Source organism: Mastigoproctus giganteus, chromosome 1 (assembly GCF_048544385.1).
Source record: "Mastigoproctus giganteus isolate SK-2022 chromosome 1, ASM4854438v1, whole genome shotgun sequence".
NCBI lineage: Eukaryota > Metazoa > Arthropoda > Arachnida > Uropygi > Thelyphonidae > Mastigoproctus > Mastigoproctus giganteus.
In genome coordinates, this window is record NC_143575.1 from 21604975 (window position 1) to 21624670 (window position 19696).

At 34.4% G+C, this 19696-nt stretch overlaps 1 protein-coding gene across 2 annotated transcripts in view; it reads left to right on the forward strand.

Moving 5' to 3' along the window:
* Positions 1-12197, forward strand: part of LOC150090623 (ragulator complex protein LAMTOR1-like) — a 56595-nt gene extending 44398 nt beyond the window's left edge. For both annotated transcript variants that reach the window (XM_090379122.1, XM_090379132.1), the window contains one exon: positions 11896-12197. In XM_090379122.1, coding sequence (XP_090235248.1) covers positions 11896-11988 — 93 coding nt within the window. In that variant the 3' untranslated portion in view covers positions 11989-12197. The remainder of the gene's footprint in view (positions 1-11895) is intronic.
* The last annotated feature ends 7499 nt before the right edge of the window (positions 12198-19696 follow it).

Consider the following 19696-nt stretch of genomic DNA (forward strand, 5'->3'; position numbering starts at 1 on the left):
TTCTATTTTCTTTTATATATTAGATTAGATATCAATCAGTGCATTTTGATAGGTGTGTCTTTTACATAGAAAAGATTTGGCTTACTCTGTCATACATCTACATATTATGTAGAAAAGCTTGCAAAGTGGTTGGCGAGAAAAGCCAGCTGGTGCAGAGCCCCTTAGTTTTTCATTAAAAAAATAAAAATTTCATGTACTACAGCCAAAGCTCTATATAACAACCCCCCAAGGGAATGAGAAAAACAACCTTTATATCGGAAGGATGTTATATGATCATTCATAAAATCAGCAACAAAAAACAAGTAAAAGCTTGAACATTTAATGTAATTCTACTACAGTCCATTCCGGTTATTTGGGACACATCGGGACTAGTGCATTTTGGCCCAATTAAGCAGCTGCCCCAATTATCCGAAGTTTCACGTAAATAGTTAAAATAGTTAAAAATACAATGTAACCCCTCCCCTTTTTTTTACAATTGGTTCACTGTACAATCGAATCACTTTACGATGGACTCACCATAGTAAAATACCGTTCACTATACGATGTGCAGTAAGCGCCGGTCATTGTAATCACGTTTGTGAATTGAATTTTAATTCTATTAAATCGATTCTAATTAGCGAAAATATGAGGAATATTATCCACAGGCTATAAAAGCAAAGATATGTTAAGCACAAATTTACCCTTTATTACCTTACCAATTAAAAAATTAAATGATACGTGAAAATCGGAATAATTAATACATACTGTACGTACATACGAACTAGTTGACTTTTCTGTTCACTGATGTTTGTGGGTGGGGAGAGGTTAAAATTTAAAACAGTCAAAAGATAAGCAATCAATAACAAAGAACACAGCAAACACAAATTGCAAGTAACACAATACGCGCAAGTGAGAACCGAGTAACGAGTTACAAAGCTTTAAAAATAGGAATGAAGAGAAGATCTGAAAATTAATTTTTTTATATGATTTAAGATTTCATGGAAGTGTAAACACATTTCACCATAATAACCCACAGAATTCCAGCTGTCGGTATTATCGCAAATTCAGTAAGATCGAGTTTACTGTACGTTTATGATAGATTTCACTAACAGAAAAGCCCATTAAACAGGTGACTGCTAATTGTTTTTATTGTTTTATGGTTGTGACCTCCAGAATTTCGACCGAGCCACGTGGTACCGTCGGAGACAATCGTAGGGTAATCTCCAGTGCTGCGGTCTCCTGCCCCGATTAAACGGCATGCTGTCCCAATTAAGCGAAGTAAACCCTGGCTATTTTCTCAATCGGTTTCTGTTTTTTAAGATTTGCCCCAAATAAACAGCTGCCCCGATTAACCGGTGGCCCAAATAACCGGAATCCACTGTATTACAATATAATATAATCTTATTTATATGTTCTACAGTATTAAACAAGAAAATTATGATGTAAATTGTTCATTGTTTGCAGAGTAAGGTTACAATTAAATTTTTATTCTTGAAAATAATCTGTCAAAATACGATGTTTCAATGGTATAGCAAGTTTTAAAAGAGAATTGTGAATGTGTGCGACGGCATTTATTTCACTTTTGCAGTTAGGCTGCACTTGAAAAATATCGACGTTCTAATCGACGAAAAATATCGACGTACAAGTTCTAATCCGTGATGAGCATCTTTCACTGAAACTTCTTGTTCAACCACAGCAGGTTCCTCATCAGCATCTTTCACTGAAACTTCTTGTTCAGCCACAGCAGGTTCCTCTTCATTCATGCATAATTTGAAGAAACATTCAATGTCCACATCCACTTCTGTGTAATCTTTGAAGTTTAAGTTTTCCTGTAAGTTTAGGTGATGACACACATGCTCAAATATTTCTTCCCCATTATCGCAATTAATAGAGGAAGAAGCATGCGAAACTTCACACATTGCATCATTCAAGGCAGTAAATCCAGCATGTTTGGCCTTGTTTCTGCCACTATATTTCTTGCTTTTAAATGTAAATGTTTTATTCAGTAGCAATTTAAAAAAGAGTGCAGTTTCATCAGCATTTAAGATGTCATTGTGGTTGTATGTCAGCAAAACATTTTTGAAATGATTTTCCTTCCATTCCTTTGTAGCATCAATGTCCATGGCTGCACTTTCCCCACACACTTCTTTGAAACACAGCTCATGACAGTCTTAAATTTCTGGAACCATCCATCTGAACTTTCAAATTCTTCAATATCCATTTGATGCGCAAACAATTCAACCTGAGCTTTTAAAAGATTACCTTTGCCTTTTGTGCTTGAATCCTTCGAATGCTACCTGGTGCAGCAGATTTCTCTAGATTCAGTCTTTTTCCGATCTTTCAGAATAGTGTACAGGCTCTTAGGAATGCCGAACTGTTTGGCATTGTCAGTCTTAGAATGCACACTGTTATCTATTGCTTTGCAGAATCCTAATTTTATCTGTGATTGGCAAAGCTGTCCACTTTCTTGGAGCCATACCAATACAGGAATACCTCGCATAGTGCGGTTAATTCGTGCCAAAAAAATACCGTGCTGATCGAGGTATTATTAGTATGTATATTAATGTAATGCGTTCCGACAATTTGATTATATGGGTGGAGTTGCAAAAATATATAGGTGTTTGTTTACTATAAGTTCATGCATGCAAAGTTCTTGCAAAAAAAAACTAAAATGATAAAAATGAAAAATACTAGTAAATACAGTAGAAATGATTTTTATTGCAGTATGTACATACTAAAAGAATATAAGTGAAGTATGTACTGTATTTTTATTTTGAAAAATAACTGATCAGCTTAGTTTGCACAGTTTTTTTCTTCTTTTTATCTGCATACATCTCTTTATAACATCAAATGTCATTTTGCAACACCTGCCTTACTTTCATACTTCACTCGATGTTTGGATCTAGAAGAACACTCAGTACCATTACATTTCTTCTTTCCACCCATATTTGCATATAAAGGTGTAACATTTTTAAAAAATAATCTTTAATAAAAATACACAGCGAAAAATATTTGTACAGCTTACGCACAATCAACAACCTCACCGCTCAGAATCTAGAGTGTTTACTAAATGTATGAATGCTAGCAGAGTCCATATATAATGGGAGTTTCGACAACAGTCAGAATAGCCTTGAATCCATAATGCATTGGCCTATGTGCTGGCATTATAATACATACATACATATCAAATGTATTAGTGCATAACACAGTTAATTTTTTTTCAATTTGTAAACCGCGCTATAGCGAAACCCGCACTGTTCGAAACTCTGCTGTGTGAGGTATTCCTGTATATAGACACAATTAGGAATGCCAAACTGTTTGGCAATGTCAGTCTTAGAATGCACACCATTATCTACAGCTTTGCAGAATCCTAATTTTATCTGTGATTGGCAAAGCTATCCACTTTCTTGGAGCAATACCGTCACACACTCTAACTAATGAAATTAACTTCTAGCCAATGTTCATTTCATTACTGCACTGCAAGAAAAGAGTGGGAAATCTTAACAAATGATTTCTCAGAGTCAGGGTGCAAGCTCGTCAATCACTTCAGTATATTTGAAGCGTTCTTCATTTTTAAACACAAATATTGTAATAAAAAAAGTAAAAATTCAGATTAAGAGGTGCCGACCAGGCTAGCCGGGTGGGTAAAATGCCTGCTTGGCAACCCAAAGATCGTAGGTTCGAATCCTGCCTCAGGCTTGGATCAGAGTACTGCAAAAACCTTGGGAGGCGCATTATGGCCACAGAAGCAGATGCGCTAATATTTACCAAAAAAAAAAAAAAAAGATTAAGAGGTAGAAATTTATGGTCATTATAGAGAAATCCTTTTATTTTCAGTGTTGTTATACTGAATGTAAAATAGCATTAGTTAATTAGAAATTGGCCGGGACCAACCACACAGGACGTTATAATGTGTTGGGACATTAAAAAGGGACCCACTGTAAAGAGCTTTGATGGCCGCCGTAGCCGAGTGGTCAGTCGTATGGGGTGCATAAGTACACATGCCTTGAGTGACCGGGATTCAAGCCTGTGACTGCTGAATATGGTGCTATTTCTTGTATTCTGTCTATCTTGTGAACTTCTCTGACTGTTTGGTCGTCCCAGAATATAAACAGAAAATTTAATTTAATTTAATTTTTTTAATGTGTTCCATTAGTAAAAGGTCATTTATTGATATACTCAACAGGTTCAAAAAAAAAAAAAAAACTTTTTGAAATAAGAAAGTCATACACTTATCAGGTATAGTGGAACCCACTTTTGTTACAATGGGGGGGTTTAACTGCTGTCAGGTTAAATGCCTCTTTTTATTTATAGTAGTTGTTAACTTTATAGTGATAGCACTCCGATTGTAACAAAAATGACAGCACATCACCTAACAGGTGACAACTCTATTTATTTATTTTTTTATTTTACTTGGATTATACCAATATTTCATCTTTTCTTAATGGATTGCAATACATATCATATGAATTTTTTAATAAAAATTTATATATTCAAAAAATTCTATATTTTTGCACCTTTTATTTTCAAAAAAAACATTATTAATTTTGTTGACAATTAAAAAAGAATGTTATAGAAAAAATATAAACATGAAACTGTTAATCATATGAAATTTCAAATGAGCATATACAAGTATATGTATTTCTCCTTATTATGTGTATAAGTCAGTTTAAAAAAAATCAACATATGTATATCTAATATACATATGTATTCTCTTTCATTTTCAAATTTATTTCAAATTTTACGCACCATGAAGCATTCAAAATTTTAATACGGGCACTCCCTGGCTTACGTAATACCTGACTTACAGAAATTCAACTTTACATAAGTTTTTGCTGGCCAGTGCAAACTTAAAAAAATCATGGAAACATATTTTACATCCTGTAGGAATAAATGGACATATCATGAAAATATCATAATGTGAACCCAATAACATGTTTTTTTGGGTTTTTTTTGGTAATTCGTTCCAAGACCTCAGAAGTTGAAATTTTTGCTATGTAGTTAAGCTATTTATCTCTCTAAAAGATCATTTTTATAATGGAAATTGCACTACACTTTCATCAATATCACGTTCCGTTATAAGAATCAATTTTGAATGGCTTTGTGATATTTTTCTAAAACACTACCATAAAACAACAAAAACAATTTGCACTTTCCAGTTTATTAGGCTTTTCTGTTAGCGCAATCTGTTATAAATGGGTAGTAAACTCGATCTTATTGCATTTGCGATAATCCCGATAACTGGAATTCTGAGGGTTTTTATGTTACGGTATTATGATGAAATGTGTTCCTCTTCACTGAAATCTTCAATCATATAAAAAACATAAATAAATTTTCAGAATCTTCTCTTCATTCCTATTTACTTATTACAATGGTGAAGGGAAAGGTACCAACAGAAATTGCAAGTGCTTGTAGTGCTAGGAAACAAAACAAAATTGATTTAGAAATGAAGATGATTAATTAAGAAGTACAAAGCAGGACGAAGTTTGTCATCTATTGCACGGAATTATGTCTCGCTGCTTCAACAGTGAATACTGTTTTAAGGGACTGCACATATAAAAGAACACGTTAAAGGATCAATGCATTTAAGTGCATTGATCCTTTAACATGTTTAGGTGCTATATCAAAGACGGAAAAGCTGTTAATAATATGGATGGAAAATCAGATTCAGAAGCAAGTACCTCTGAGTCCAATGACCATTCAAGCAAAAGCAAGAAATATTTATGAAGATATTAAGGATAAGTACGGTGAACTCCAAGCCAAGTTCGCAGCAAGCAACAGGTGGTTTAATAGGTTCAAGCATCGCACTGGTTTCAAAACATTAAAGTATGCATTGAAGTCGCAGTGCTGATTCTGCAGCTGCAGAGAAATTTTATGATGTGTTGGAAAAAACCCCCTTCTAAACCACAGCCCTCAACTTCCTCAGTGGCATGCTTATCAGTTGGAGAGTTAATTCTGGCAACAATGCCTGAAAGGTAAAACTTGCTGACGGTTATGCCTGTCTCCGCTCTCTCTTTTTTGTAATTTTATAATTTTGAAATTTTTGTAATTTTGTACACTTCTGTAATTTTTCCTGTGCATGAGATAAAAAAAAATTGAATAAATAATTCTGTTCACATGTTCGTCGAGCATTTCTTTTTTGCTTCAATCAAATTTAGCACGCATAGTCGCGAGTGCTGCATAAGCATTTAGGGAAATTCTGACTTACGTAAAGTTCCGCAGAACACAACCCTTAGGTAAGTCGGGGAGCGGCTGTATTATGCATGTGCTAAGCCTCTATCCTGACTGAATATTGTCTTTTGTGTTTATTATTCAAAAATAACAAATCTTTCAAAAATACTGTAGATATTTTAGAATTTGTTCATTTAAGACTGTAGATATTTATAGCACTCGTGGGAGAGTAAAAGCAAGTAACCCTTTCAATTAGAAACAAACATAATTGCAGGTTTTGTAAAATTTACACCAGTTAGATCACATGCTGTTAAAAATAGTAACAGCAATTAAGTTTTATAAGAAACTAAGAGATATTTTCAAATTGCAGTTAAAAAAACCCATTAAGTTGGGTGGATTGGGGAAAACTGTAGAAGCAGACAAAATTGTATTGGTAAAACCAAAACACAGAGGATGAAATTTAACTGCTAAGAAGATATGGGTGTTTGGTGTGTTCGAAAGAGAATCTAAATTCGTCTTCATGAAATTCATAAAAAATCAGAAAGTAAAAACTCTTTTGCACATTATTAGAAAAGTAGTGAAGAAAAATACTACCATCATAAAAGATGAATGGCATGGATATACTGCATTACGGCCTTAGAAAAAAAATGAATTACAAACATTTAATGGTGAAACACACGGAACATTTTGTAGATCCACATGCAGGAGCACATACGAATAATATCAAAGCCCAGTGGAAGAAACTAAAAAGTATAACTAAAAGAGTAAATGGCAGCTGTAAACATATGTTGATGGGTCACATGAATTGATATATGTGGTGTCAAATTTATGGGAAAAATCATGAAACTACTTTTCACAATATTTTTACTCAAATTTAGAATAGCTATTCAGGTCCAACTGTATGATTTGTATTCATGAATTTATTTATTTATTTTCTGAAAAAGTTTCATTCCATTCATTTTTATGTTCTTCATTATGTTTTTTTTTTTTTTTTCATTATTAAAAGCAGATTTTTGGAGCTGATGAGTGTTTTTACTGTATTATTGATTTAGGTTTGGTTACGAAAAAAAGGAAAAGGTTTCTTTATTTTTCGGCGCCTCCGTAGCCAGGTTGGCAGGAGCAGCAGTGCGTAGCACACGCTTCTTGATTAGACCGGGGTTTGAGCCCGTGACCACCAAATACGGAGGATACAGAAAGGTCAGGGAATGACCACCGTATATCCCCGGAGTAATATGGCCTTAGTTGCTAATGCATCTAAAAAAAAAAAAAAAAACCCTTTATTTTTCATTGTATTTTATAACCTGAGCTTAAATGGTAGGTTAGGAAATAATACAAAAGGTTTCCTTATATTTCGCGGTCTAAACTTAAACATTAGGTTGGTAAATAATAGGAAAAGAAAGAAAAATTCTTTATGTTTATATATATATACACAGGGTGATTCACTACCAGTGCGACAAACTTGCAGGAGGTGTAGGGGGCACAAAGACGAATTGGAATCACATAGCATTGCAGGGTCCGAAATGCCTTCGTCATGCAGTTGAGGACATTGAACGGGAGGTCGCGTGAACAGTGATCCTGCTGGAAGTCAGCATTTGCAAACCAGTTCCCGAGGCAGTAGGATGGACGAGTATTCAAACGTTGAACTGGCCGACATGCACCTTGCGTATGGAGCTGCGGACTGTAATGGGCGTGCCGCTCTGCGCTTGTACCAGGAACGTTTCCCGCACAGGTGTGCTCCTCATCATACGATTTTAATCGTATGATGAGAAGGTTACGTGAGACTGGTTGTTTCACGAGAGGTACCATGAATCGCGAGCGAATGATGAGGACGCCAGACAATGAGGAGAATGTCCTACGTCTTGCAGAAGGCAATCCGAGTACAAGTACTCGAGCGATAGGCCAACGATTGGGTATTTCCCAATCCACTGTATGGAGGATACTGTCAACAAACCAAATGAGTTAATACCATCTGCAATGCATCCAATGATTGGAGCCTGCGGATTATCCACTCCAGAGGACTTTTGCTACTTGGTTTCTTCAACAGAAACGGTTTGCAAATGCTGACTTCCAGCAGGATCACTGTTCACACGACCTCCCTTTCAACGTCCTCTACCGCGTGACGAAGGCATTTCGGACCCTGCAATGCTATGTGATTCCGATTCGTCTTTGTGCCCCCTACACCTCCTGCAAGTTTGTCGCACTGGTAGTGAATCACCCTGTATATATATATATATATATATACTGATTAGCTATTGAGGTGTTGATTTTTTTTTTTTTTATGTAAACACGAGAGGTATTAGAACATGTAGTACTTAGTACTGTGCTTGGGTTGGAGGTTGAGAAGACGAAAGGAAATATTTGTTGACATTGGACTTGAACTACTGTAGACTGTAATTTTCAGGAAATACGTATGAAGGAAGGTTGTTCCAGAAAACGGCAGTTGAATGAATAAACGAGGAAGATGAAAAGTTGGTTCTGTGAGTTTGAAGTAGGACAGTAAATGGATGTTGGCTGGTGGCGGCACATGTTTGGACTGTTTTGAAAGAGAGAACGGGAATTATAGAATCCAATTCAGAAGAACAGTGCCCATGGAAGTATCTGTAGAAGAGGCATGCAGCAGAAACAGTACGTCTATGAGACAGCGAGTGGGAAGACTGTAAGAGATGAATCATTAATTAACCTAAATGCCCTCTTCTGAATGGAATAAAGAAGCCTGAGAGAGAGGTTTTGTTCTAAAATATAATGGCATACAGGCAATAATAATAAAAAAATGTATCACCAATTTCCAAAAATCCAGCGCGAATTAAGGATGATTGCTAAAAAACTTGATGTGGAAACTATAAAGATGGGTCATGTGTTCAGGCCATGATGAGCAGCTTGCAGACGGCAATTGCGGGTTGGAGGAATTATCATGCTTTGGGCAAACATTTGGAATCAGAAGTTAAATATTCCAGATTATTAAATCGATTTTTAAATCTGGAATTTCTTAACCATTTAGCACTAATGATAGACATCCTGCAGGAGCCCTCTTACCTTTCAGAAGCTTTACAGAATCACTGTGGTAAAAGCAGATAAATTAATTATTCAAACTATCAATGCTATTGCTAACTTGAAAAATTCTGAAGAAAATTATGAAAGTAAAATTGCGAGCATGTTGTGAAGTGGAAAGAATTTGAAGGAATCAAAATTGAAAGTAAAAAAATTACCTTGTTACAAGTTATTGATGCAACAGTGATTTTAAATTAAATAAAGAAAATAATGATACCATTGAAAGAAAAACATGCTACCTGTAATCGTGGAATGCCGCCTCCATAGCCAGGTGGGCAGGAGCAGCAGTGCGTTGTGCACGCTTCTTGATTAGACCAGGGTTCGAGCCTGTGACCACCAAATACGGAGGATGCGGAAAGGTCAGGGAATGACCACCGCATATTCCCGAAGCAATATGGCCTTAGTTGCTATTGCTCCTAAAAACCAAACAACAAACAATCGTGGAATATGAAAGAACTTTCATCTCGGTGGCAAGGCGGTGAAAACCAAATGAGAAATTTAAGTTTTCTGATAAAATATGAAATAAAAATTAATGATTTTGTCAAAGACAGTTTATCTTTAAAATTGAGTGAAATTCCCTTTTCAATTAAGAAAGCCAGAAATATCTTTGAAACCATTGCGATTAGCAGTGCTGAAGCTGAGTGAGCTTTCAGATTATGATGACCATACATCTAAATGTAAAACCATTGCTTCAATTTGATCCGGATCCTTACATCAAATCATTCCTCTGTAATCATTGCAATTGAGCAAAGCAGAAGATCGACTACAAATATTAATAAAGAAGTAAATTGTATAGTGGCAATTTTTAGAATAAATTTTTCTTGAATATTTGTGTAATAATTTTTTTTCGTGTAATCTGTGATTTTTGTGTACTTTTTCTAGAAAGTTTGTTTTTTATGTAATATTTTTTTTTATATTGTGGAATGTTTTGCGATAGTTTTTATGTTATTTGTTATATAGGAAATATTTCATGTTATTTTTTATTTGCAATATTAAAATTTTATTATGACAAGAAAGAATTATATTTCCCTAGTTGTTAAAAAAAAAAAAGACGAATAAAAAAGTTGTGTGTGCCGAGCATGCACGGTAGATGGTTTATGTGAAACATCCTTTCCATTTCTTTTAGGTATTTTGATTTGTATATATTGATTACGAAATAAAAGGGCTTTTTTATTGTAAATATTTTATTGATCATTCATAAATTTTCATAATTTCTGGAAGATAAGATAGTGGATTTATGATAACTAAAGTAAGAGATGTATACTTTGCAATGTATCTAATTGTCTCTGGAAAATAGCGTCGATTGAAGTACCGATTTTGCAGTTGAAGCGACATACGCAGCTGTTAGGGGCATCTAATAATGGAATGTAACGAAAATGTGAGACAAAAAAAAAAAGAACTTGTTGACAAATATTTGTATTGTTAGCAGTCATGCTTACTGCAGTAGTAACTTCAGGAAGTATGATTGTGACCTCATACTATTCAAGAATTCTAAAAAGTTAGAACTCCAGACACTACATTATCCAGTTATCATGATAAGGGGAGGCATGATGACCAGGTTTTTAAGTTGTTTATTTTTTAGATAGACCTAGGAATGTTTTTCACATTCACGTATATGCATGGTTAAGGGGATAATAAGCCCTATCTGTCCATGCCCCTGAATCGAGATATCATACCGGTCACGGAAAATGTGTCACGCGCTCTAATCACACTACTAGTAGTGTGAACATGGGAAGCGTCTCTGGTGGAAGCTGTGGATGACGTCACTTCTATGACCGATCAAATTTTACTTGATAGAAAGTCGGAAAACTGCAAGCCCAATGTTAAAATAATCACAGCTCACCACTGAATATAACCGTTTATTTTCATCATACATATTACCCTTTTATGAAGATCCTCTTAATTGGACATCAAAATAACTATTTACATAATCAAAATTAAACACAATTACAATAAATGATATCATGAACAAAAAACAGACATGTGGAACTTTGTCCTCAATTTAGCTAAGAAAAAGAGGAGGGTATTGATTGGTTGGGTGGCTGTATTATCTGAATCTATTTCTACAACTGGCAGTTCTGGTATATCTGTAAATAATATCATTCTTCAGATTTTTCTGGAGAATTGAAGTGATTAGCTGTGGATATTGTAAAAGGGTTGTTGTAGGGGGGATTGAGGTTGATGTGGACTTCCTGGGATAAGCTGCTGGAAGCGCTGAAATACTGTTGCTTTATAATGAAGCTCTTATGGATATTTTCCTGCATTATCAATATTTCAAATCAAAAGATATTTTTGATTAAGCTGGCGAGCCTCTATTTGTCACATGTATCCTCCTAATATCGTGATGTGATAAATATGTTTCAAATATTTAATCCAATCTTTCTTATATAATCTCTAATTATTAGAAGTATGTTAACAATAAAGCAGTTATCCTATCTGCTTTTTAAACTTTGTGAGGAAGAAAGTCTGGCAAAAGCCAATGAAAAAAAAAAAAACATTATTTCTAAATTAAGATTTTGTCATTTGTAATTAGTTTTTAGAATGTACTTTTCTGTGCACCTTAATAATCCTATATAATATAGTCTTTATAACTTTTTTTTTACATATAAAACTGGTATTTTTTAAAATTTCATTTCAACTGTTTCACATTTTTAAAAAAAATAGTATTCAACTTATGTTTTTGTAAATTTTTTTTAGGTAAGCGAAGCTTGTGAAAATATGTTGAAAGCCCTTCAAGAAGTAAAAGTTAAGCATAAAGAAGATCTTGTTGTACATTTTGGTGTTCTGTGAAGCTGCTGTAAAAATGTAGTATCACTGAGCAAAGTTGAACACAGACGAAAATCTGCGTTAAGAGTTGACCTTTGAAGATTGGTGCTTTGTTTTAAAGAGCATCTTTTCTTCACTGCAAGGTTGTGCTGAATATTGTGCTCAAAGCATAATGTATAATGTTAATAGAGTTTTAGTCACATATGGTTTGATTAATCACATTATAATGATGTCTAGTAAATAAATGATTTTATTAATTAGCTAAAGTTGATCAATAATTTATAATAAATTTAATTAAAAGAGCAGAATCTGTATATTATTTTATTGGGTAAGAAGTTCTGAAGAATAGCGTGATTTATTTTTATCAATATTTGCAGTAAAGAAAAACAAGCCTGGAAGATATAATGTAATGGGAAGGATTTGTTCACAGATTGCTGTATGCATGTATATATATACATATATATATATATATATATTTACTTAAGTTGGCCTTTTAAGTCTTAAAGCTGCCATGGTGCTATTATTTAAGTAAATAAGCAGTACTATTAAAAGACTCAGTAGTTTCAACTTTTGTGTAATGCACCGCTAGTTTCCTGTTTGACAGTTCTGTTTGCTTGTTATTGATATTTAAACTGACAGAAAAATGATTGCTGAGTTTGTGAACATTTCTTGTAATGGTCAGTTTTTACCAGAGTAGGATTTTTTATTATGAAAAAAGTCATATATTGCAGCAGATGAAGTAAGACATCAGGAATGAAATCATTAATTTTATCCTTGTCAAATGTTATGACTTGTTGGATATTTGTTATGGAGATTTATGCATTTACAAGTGAAGTTAATTAGTTTCTACACCACGTACTTGTATATTGTGTATCATATGGAAATTGTGATAATGATGATGCTTACCTGGAAGATAGTGGTTCTAAAGAAAATTATATTAAACTCACATGCTACATGACCTGCCCCTCTTTTTTTCCTTCTTCTCCTCCCACCAAGAATGCCCATACTTAATGCCTAGTCTGTTTTAAATTAAATTGTTTACTTAACAGTAATAATTCTATTTTTTATTATAGAAAACTCCATATTGTTTTATTCTCTTAATTCTTTCTAGTTCAGATTTCTAAAACTATTTTTCCTTGTTCTTAAAAATTATTTATAATGTTTTTATTCTAAATTTTCTTTAAATGCAAACGGATATAAAATGCAACTAATAATGTGTGCTAATCAGTCTTCTTTTCTAAATTTGAAGTGTGTCTTATTTAAAATAAATTGAAATATATCTTCCTTAATTTGTTGTGGTTATCATAATCATGTTATGGCTGCTAAGTTGATTTTACAAATAACATAATTTTTATGTGTAACAGAATACAGACAGCTTTCAGTGTTTCAAAAATGCATTTAATAATAAGCTCTGTTTTGTAAATAATGTAAATTTTTGTCTTTTTTTTTAATGTGTATACTTCATAAATACTTCCATTTTATGTAATTTCATTTATTTACTGGTTGCATGATATGATAAAAATATTTGGTTTTGAAGGGTGGTTTTTCCATTTTGTGTGGAAGATTATTTGATAATTTTACAAGATGCAGCAAAAAAAAAAAAAAAGTACTTTATTATTTTTTTTTTTTATTCAGAAGATTCCAATCTTCTGAAAAAGGGTAGTGTGGGCATTTTCCCAGTCTTCTATTAATTCATTAATATGGAATAAGTTTTAGAAAACAACTTACAGAAAATATTGTTGAGATAAAAAGTAAGCTTTCTGTTACAGAATATTATTCTAGAAAGTAAATTTAATATCTTAAGAGATATTCTTGGATCCTTTTCTGTTTCATTAATACTTCCAGTTATTTATTATGACAGCGTATAAATCAATCATGATTTTGACATACAGTGAAATAAAAAGTGAAATAAAAAATTGAAGTATGGAACATTTGTAATTGTCAAATATACATTCATTAATCAATTATACATTCATTAAGAAACTTTAGAAATGGAGCACAGTTGAGTTCCTTAGTCAGGCAGCTAGTGACAACTGGCTAACATCATAAGTCATAATACAGATTAGAAGTCTAAACAGTGGAGAAATTTTATTGAAAGGTATGTACAACTTAATCATTTTTATGTAAACTATGCTCGGCATGGTGTTTATTACTTTAAATGCACTTTTAAATTCTTTTCCATTTCCAATCAAGGCAGTTTTTATGTACTTTTCTGTTATTTACTGTTTGAAGTGTTCATCTTTTATTTTCACATCATATAGAGAACTTCCAAATATTCTTAGCAGTAAAAGTGAAATGACTTTCAAAGGCCCCCCCCCTAGTCCTAATAGGTCTAGGGATTCAGAAGACCCTTCCACCGGACCAACCTGTTAAATCCAACTTGCAACTCCCTCTCATTGGAAATGTTATATTTATGCACACGTCCATTATCTTCACATAGTTGTCACATCCCAAGTATTGGAGTGCAACGTAGTAGAAATTCATGATTTTTACAATCACCCTGTCCATTCAAATCCACACTAATTTCAACTTCAGTTAAATTTGACCTGAAGATTTCAGATTTAAGCATACCATATTCAGGATCTGGGTTTTGTTATAATTTCTGTGGGTCATAAAATGGTATAAAGAACAAAATTTCCATTCTATTTTTAGGCAATTGTGATATTATTGTACACATTATATGCTTTTTTAGATTGTATATAACTTACAAAACTAATACTTGTATCGTGTGCCATAATGTTTTAAACCAGGGGCAGGCACCCTTTGCCATTATATGAACTACTTTAAAAGTAAAGAAGGCCATGAGATCAACCTATCACAATTTATGAAATGTATCTCTATTTTAAATAAAATATGTTAGAATGTAGAATTATGATTTTTTTATTATAAAAACAGTTTAGGTAAGTAGTTACATGAAAATTTGAGGCAAGCTTAGCAATCAGGAAAGTAATTAATGAGGTTTCTGGCATTGGTGTACCCCATTAAATTATATTTTCGTTTCTGTGCACTGCTGTGATTGACCATTTGCTGATCTCTCTCTTTTAAACTATAGTGTTGATAAGGTCCTAAACTGGAAATTAGAAATATGTACAAGTAAATATTTAACACAAAAGCCCTTTTCATAATTTTTTTCCTCATAAATAATAGTTAACTAATTAAGTTTTAGTTAGAAGGTAATCTAAAAAAATATGTATTTTATTTATAAAACTTTCAAGATTGCTTTTGCAACCCTCCTCAGGTTATCTCTGGGTCAGTGATTTTGAAAGGTGGCAACTCTATTGTAAAGAAGCATAACACATCCAACTTTTGTGGTATGATAAATATTGGTGTACGTTGGTAATACAGCTGGTAAGGAATTGGAACCTAACTGGTGAGGGTTAGATCACTAAGTTGTGAATAAAATCACTGTTTCTTAATGCCTTTGAGGAAGCCAAAGATAATATCATTTAGAATGACCAGAACATAGACAATCATTGCAAAACTGAAATGGGTATTTATAACCTTTTCCTTCTTGCCAGTGGGCTCTGTGTAGGCACATTGTCAACGTGAACACTCGACCCCTGGCTCAAGAAGACATATCCACATATGTCTATATGTGGATATGTGAAGAATATATCCACACCCTCCAAAAAATGAGCATCACTTTTTATGAATAAATAATGAAATAAAAGAATCAGAACTCATAAGCATCCTATATAAGCACTTGCCAGATATGAGTCTTTCTTTGTTTTGCTTAGTTTTTTTGTATATTATTTTATTTTTAGGCTGGCTTGATATATTGGAGTAGAATTGCCTCTTACCAAGTCTAGCCTTAAAAAGACAGCAGGAAATTACCATATTTGTAAGATGGTTTAGTGTTTCTTTTGTTCATAAATCTTAATTTCCTATATCATCGTTGCATCCCTATTTTCACACTATAAAATAACTTAAAACATTACATGGATAAATATGGAAGCCGGAAACTTATTTAATTTAGATAAGATTGAATTCTGGTCTCAGTGAGCACAAAGATATTATACAGAATTTAGCTTCCCATTAGGGAATAATTCTACAACTAACTGGTGGAAGATTAGCTAATCATTGCAATTAGCCAATGGATTGTGGATCAAATAGTATGTTCTCAAACTTTGTCAAATAATAATCTTTCAGCTTCAATATGTCATTTTCAGTCCATGCTGGGTATCTTCACTGTAATCATGATTATTTTGCCAATTTAAATTAATAAGGATGTAGAAAATTTACATCCTTGTGAAAAATAATATCTTGGAGTAAAAGATGCAATCTCGTCAGTTCCTGGTGGTTAGTGGTTTTGGCACTTGTCACTTAATTGGAAAGTTCTAGGTTTGAATCCTGCTAGACCTCTTAAATCAAGACGAACACAAGGAGTAAGATTTCTCCTAGTGTTTGCAGAAGTAGGGAGAACAGGCCACAGTACTTCAACCCACTCTTGGCTAAAGGGTTTGTAGCATCTTCCTGACTTCACCCACAGACTTCCCATTTCCTCGAACACTGCAATAGTTTTCATGACACCACATTAGTGTCATCAGATATTTGCTGATGCTTGCAACACCTGTAATCCTAAATCATTGCTGCTTCATTGCTTCCATTCTGGTAGAACTTTACAATCACCATGCTTTAATAAGGTGAAAGGTAAAATGCCAACAGTATCCTAATTACATCTTTCATTCCTTATATGTGAGCAGAGTGTAGTTTGCAAATCATACACGGCATAACTTTCCTCTGGCAGTAATTTATGGAACGAGTACAGAGAAGGGCAACAAGATTAGTGAATGGAACGAAGGGTTGCTCTTACGAAGAAAGGGTTAAGTTTTGCAGATTACAGTATCTGGAGATTAGGCACCTGTGAGGTGATCTGACTGAGGTGTATAAAGCCTTGAATGGTTTGAGCATGCTCAGTGCTGATGGGATTCTTCCTCTTGCTCAGAATAATCACCTTAGAGGGCATAAATTCAAATTGAGGAAAGACAGTTATAGGATAGGTGTGCAGAAGTTTGACTTTAGCCAGCGGGTAGTTGATTGGTGGAACAGACTTCCATATTTTGTTGTGGAAGTTGATAGCCTAAATAAATTTAAAGTTGAGCTGGATAGGACAGGTATTTGGAACAAATGGAGGGGTGAAATGGGAGGTTTTTTTTTTTTTTTTTTGGCTGATGCTGCATAAGCTTGCTTTCTTGCATCATATGCCTCTACTAATGCTAATGCCCCTTTTATTATACAATTCTCTTCCACATCCTCTGGAGGACATAAAAAGTAAGATCAAAAAGTTTAAAGGTTGAACTGATATTTGGAAAATGAAGCTTACCAGCTGTTTGGACAGATCCCCTTTGAGTAGTCTTCTTGACACTATACGGTGATTCCAATTCTTCTGCAGTGGCGCCTCCATAGCCAGGTGGGCGGGATCAGCAGTGCGTAACACACGCTTCTTGATTAGACCGGGATTCGAGCCCGTGACCACCAAATACGGAGAATGTGGAAAGGTCAGGGAATGATCACCGCATATCCCTGGAGCAATATGGCCTTAGTTGCTAATGCTCCTAAAAACCAAAACAACAACAGCTTCTGCACTAGCTGGAAGCATCTATACTAGACTTTAGGAAATGCTAATAAGTCATGTGTTGTATTCTAAATTTCTTCAGTTGTTGCAACTCTGTGATTAATCAAGGGGGCTTAAAGCTAGAAAAAAAAATTACAGAGAGCTAAATCTGATAAGTGTGATGAATGAAAGATCATTGATGGGACTTTATGAGAAATTCTTCAATGGAAAGTGCCAGGCATTGTCATAATGCAGGTGCCAGTTCCCTAAAGCCCGACTTTTCTGGCTGTTTTCTCCAAAGTTCATTATGCAATTGCCATAGAATTATTTTGTAGTATTCATGATTCACTGACCATGCAGGACAAACTAATTAATAACAAGTTTGTCCTGCATGTGAGTCAAAAAATGTAGTAAGCACAATCACATTTTATTGAGTTTGTGCTGCTTTTTTTTGGCCCTTGGAGTAGATGGAATCTTCCATTGAGAGGACTGGGCTTCTGTTCCTGGGTCATAGTCACATACCTACGTTCCATCACCTGTAATAATTGAAAAAAAAAAGTGTGGGTCAGCAGCATGTTGATCCTGATGTGCAAGAATTCTGCTCTGTAATCAGTGAGGATGCAAGGCACAAACTTTGCTGAAATGTGTCTTTTAAACTGTTAAAACTCATTGACATCCCACAAGATATACCAGTTTTACTGGAAACTTTGTAGATTGTTTAATGGTGATCACTCCTGATCAAAATCGTGATGTGCAAGATGCGCAAAATCATAGTGTGACGAGGATTGAATCCCTATTTCTTAAAGTTGAAGAGTGGCCAGAGAGGATCATTTTCAGTGGAAGCCCTCTTTAAACTTTATGAACTGCTGAATGACTCAAGCACTGTTTTTCCAAGAATCCCCACCCAAACATTTTAACAATAAAAGTTTTTGTTTACTTTTCTGTATCCTACCCATATTGAAGCCAAACTACGAATTCTACCCCTCCCCCCACAAGATTTGAATGTCCCCATGTGCTCATTAAAAACCATATGATACCAGAAACTAATAATCATCATACTTAAATGTACATCGTAATGATTATGCACACTGATTTTCACATATTATGATTACACCATTACATCCAATGCTTCATTAACCACACTACACTCCAATTATTGCTTTGCTCTTTGTGAGTGCTAACAAGTAGTCATTCTAAACGTATGGCATAAAATGATGCTGCAAATCTACTATCAGATACATTGGGAGCATTCATAAGCTAAGAATATTCTGAAATATCAATGCTTTCCAACAATTACTTTAGCATTGGCATTACTAGTGAAAAATGATTCAAGAAAGCAAGCTTAAACAGCATCAATCCAAATAAAGAAAGACACCTCCCATTTCACTTATTCATTCTCTCCAATAGCTTGTATAGTTCTTCCTTGAATTTATTTAAGCTATCAACTTCCACAACAACAGATGAAAGTTTATTCCAATAATTAACCGCCTGCTGGCTAAAGGCAAACTTCTGCACATCTATTCTGCAACCGCCCTTCCTCAATTTGAATTTGTGCCCCCTCACGTGTATAGTCTGAGGAAGAATGCCATCAGCATTGAGCTTGCTCAATCCATTCAGAGCCTTAAACACCTCAATCAGATCACCTCACAGGTGCCTAGTCTCCAGATGCTGCAATTTGCAGAACTCAAGCCTTTCTTGATAAGGGCACCCCTTTGTTCCCCTCCCCAGTCTCATTCCAGCAGCTCGACATCCTTCCTAAAATGAGGCCTCAAGATGTGGCCTGACCATTGTGTTATACAATGGGATAATCACCTCCTTATCACTGCTAGCAAAACTCTTGTATATCATCGAAAAACTCCATGAGCTGTCCTGGCACCTGTCTGAACTTCATATCCGACTGCACGTTTACCACTGCGTCTTTTTCATTTTCCGCTATACTGTGTATAGTACCATACAGTTGGTACATTACTCTAGGATTACTGCTACCCATATGCAGCACTTTGCATTTGTCAATATTAAACATCAATTGCCATTTCTCGGCCCATTTGTCTAACTTTTCTAGATCCTGTTGCAGTGGCATACTGTCATTAACAACTCTGTCAACCTTTGTATCATCTGAAAACTTGGACAGTCTGCAGAAATGCTGATATCCCTTCATCAATGTCATTGATAAATACA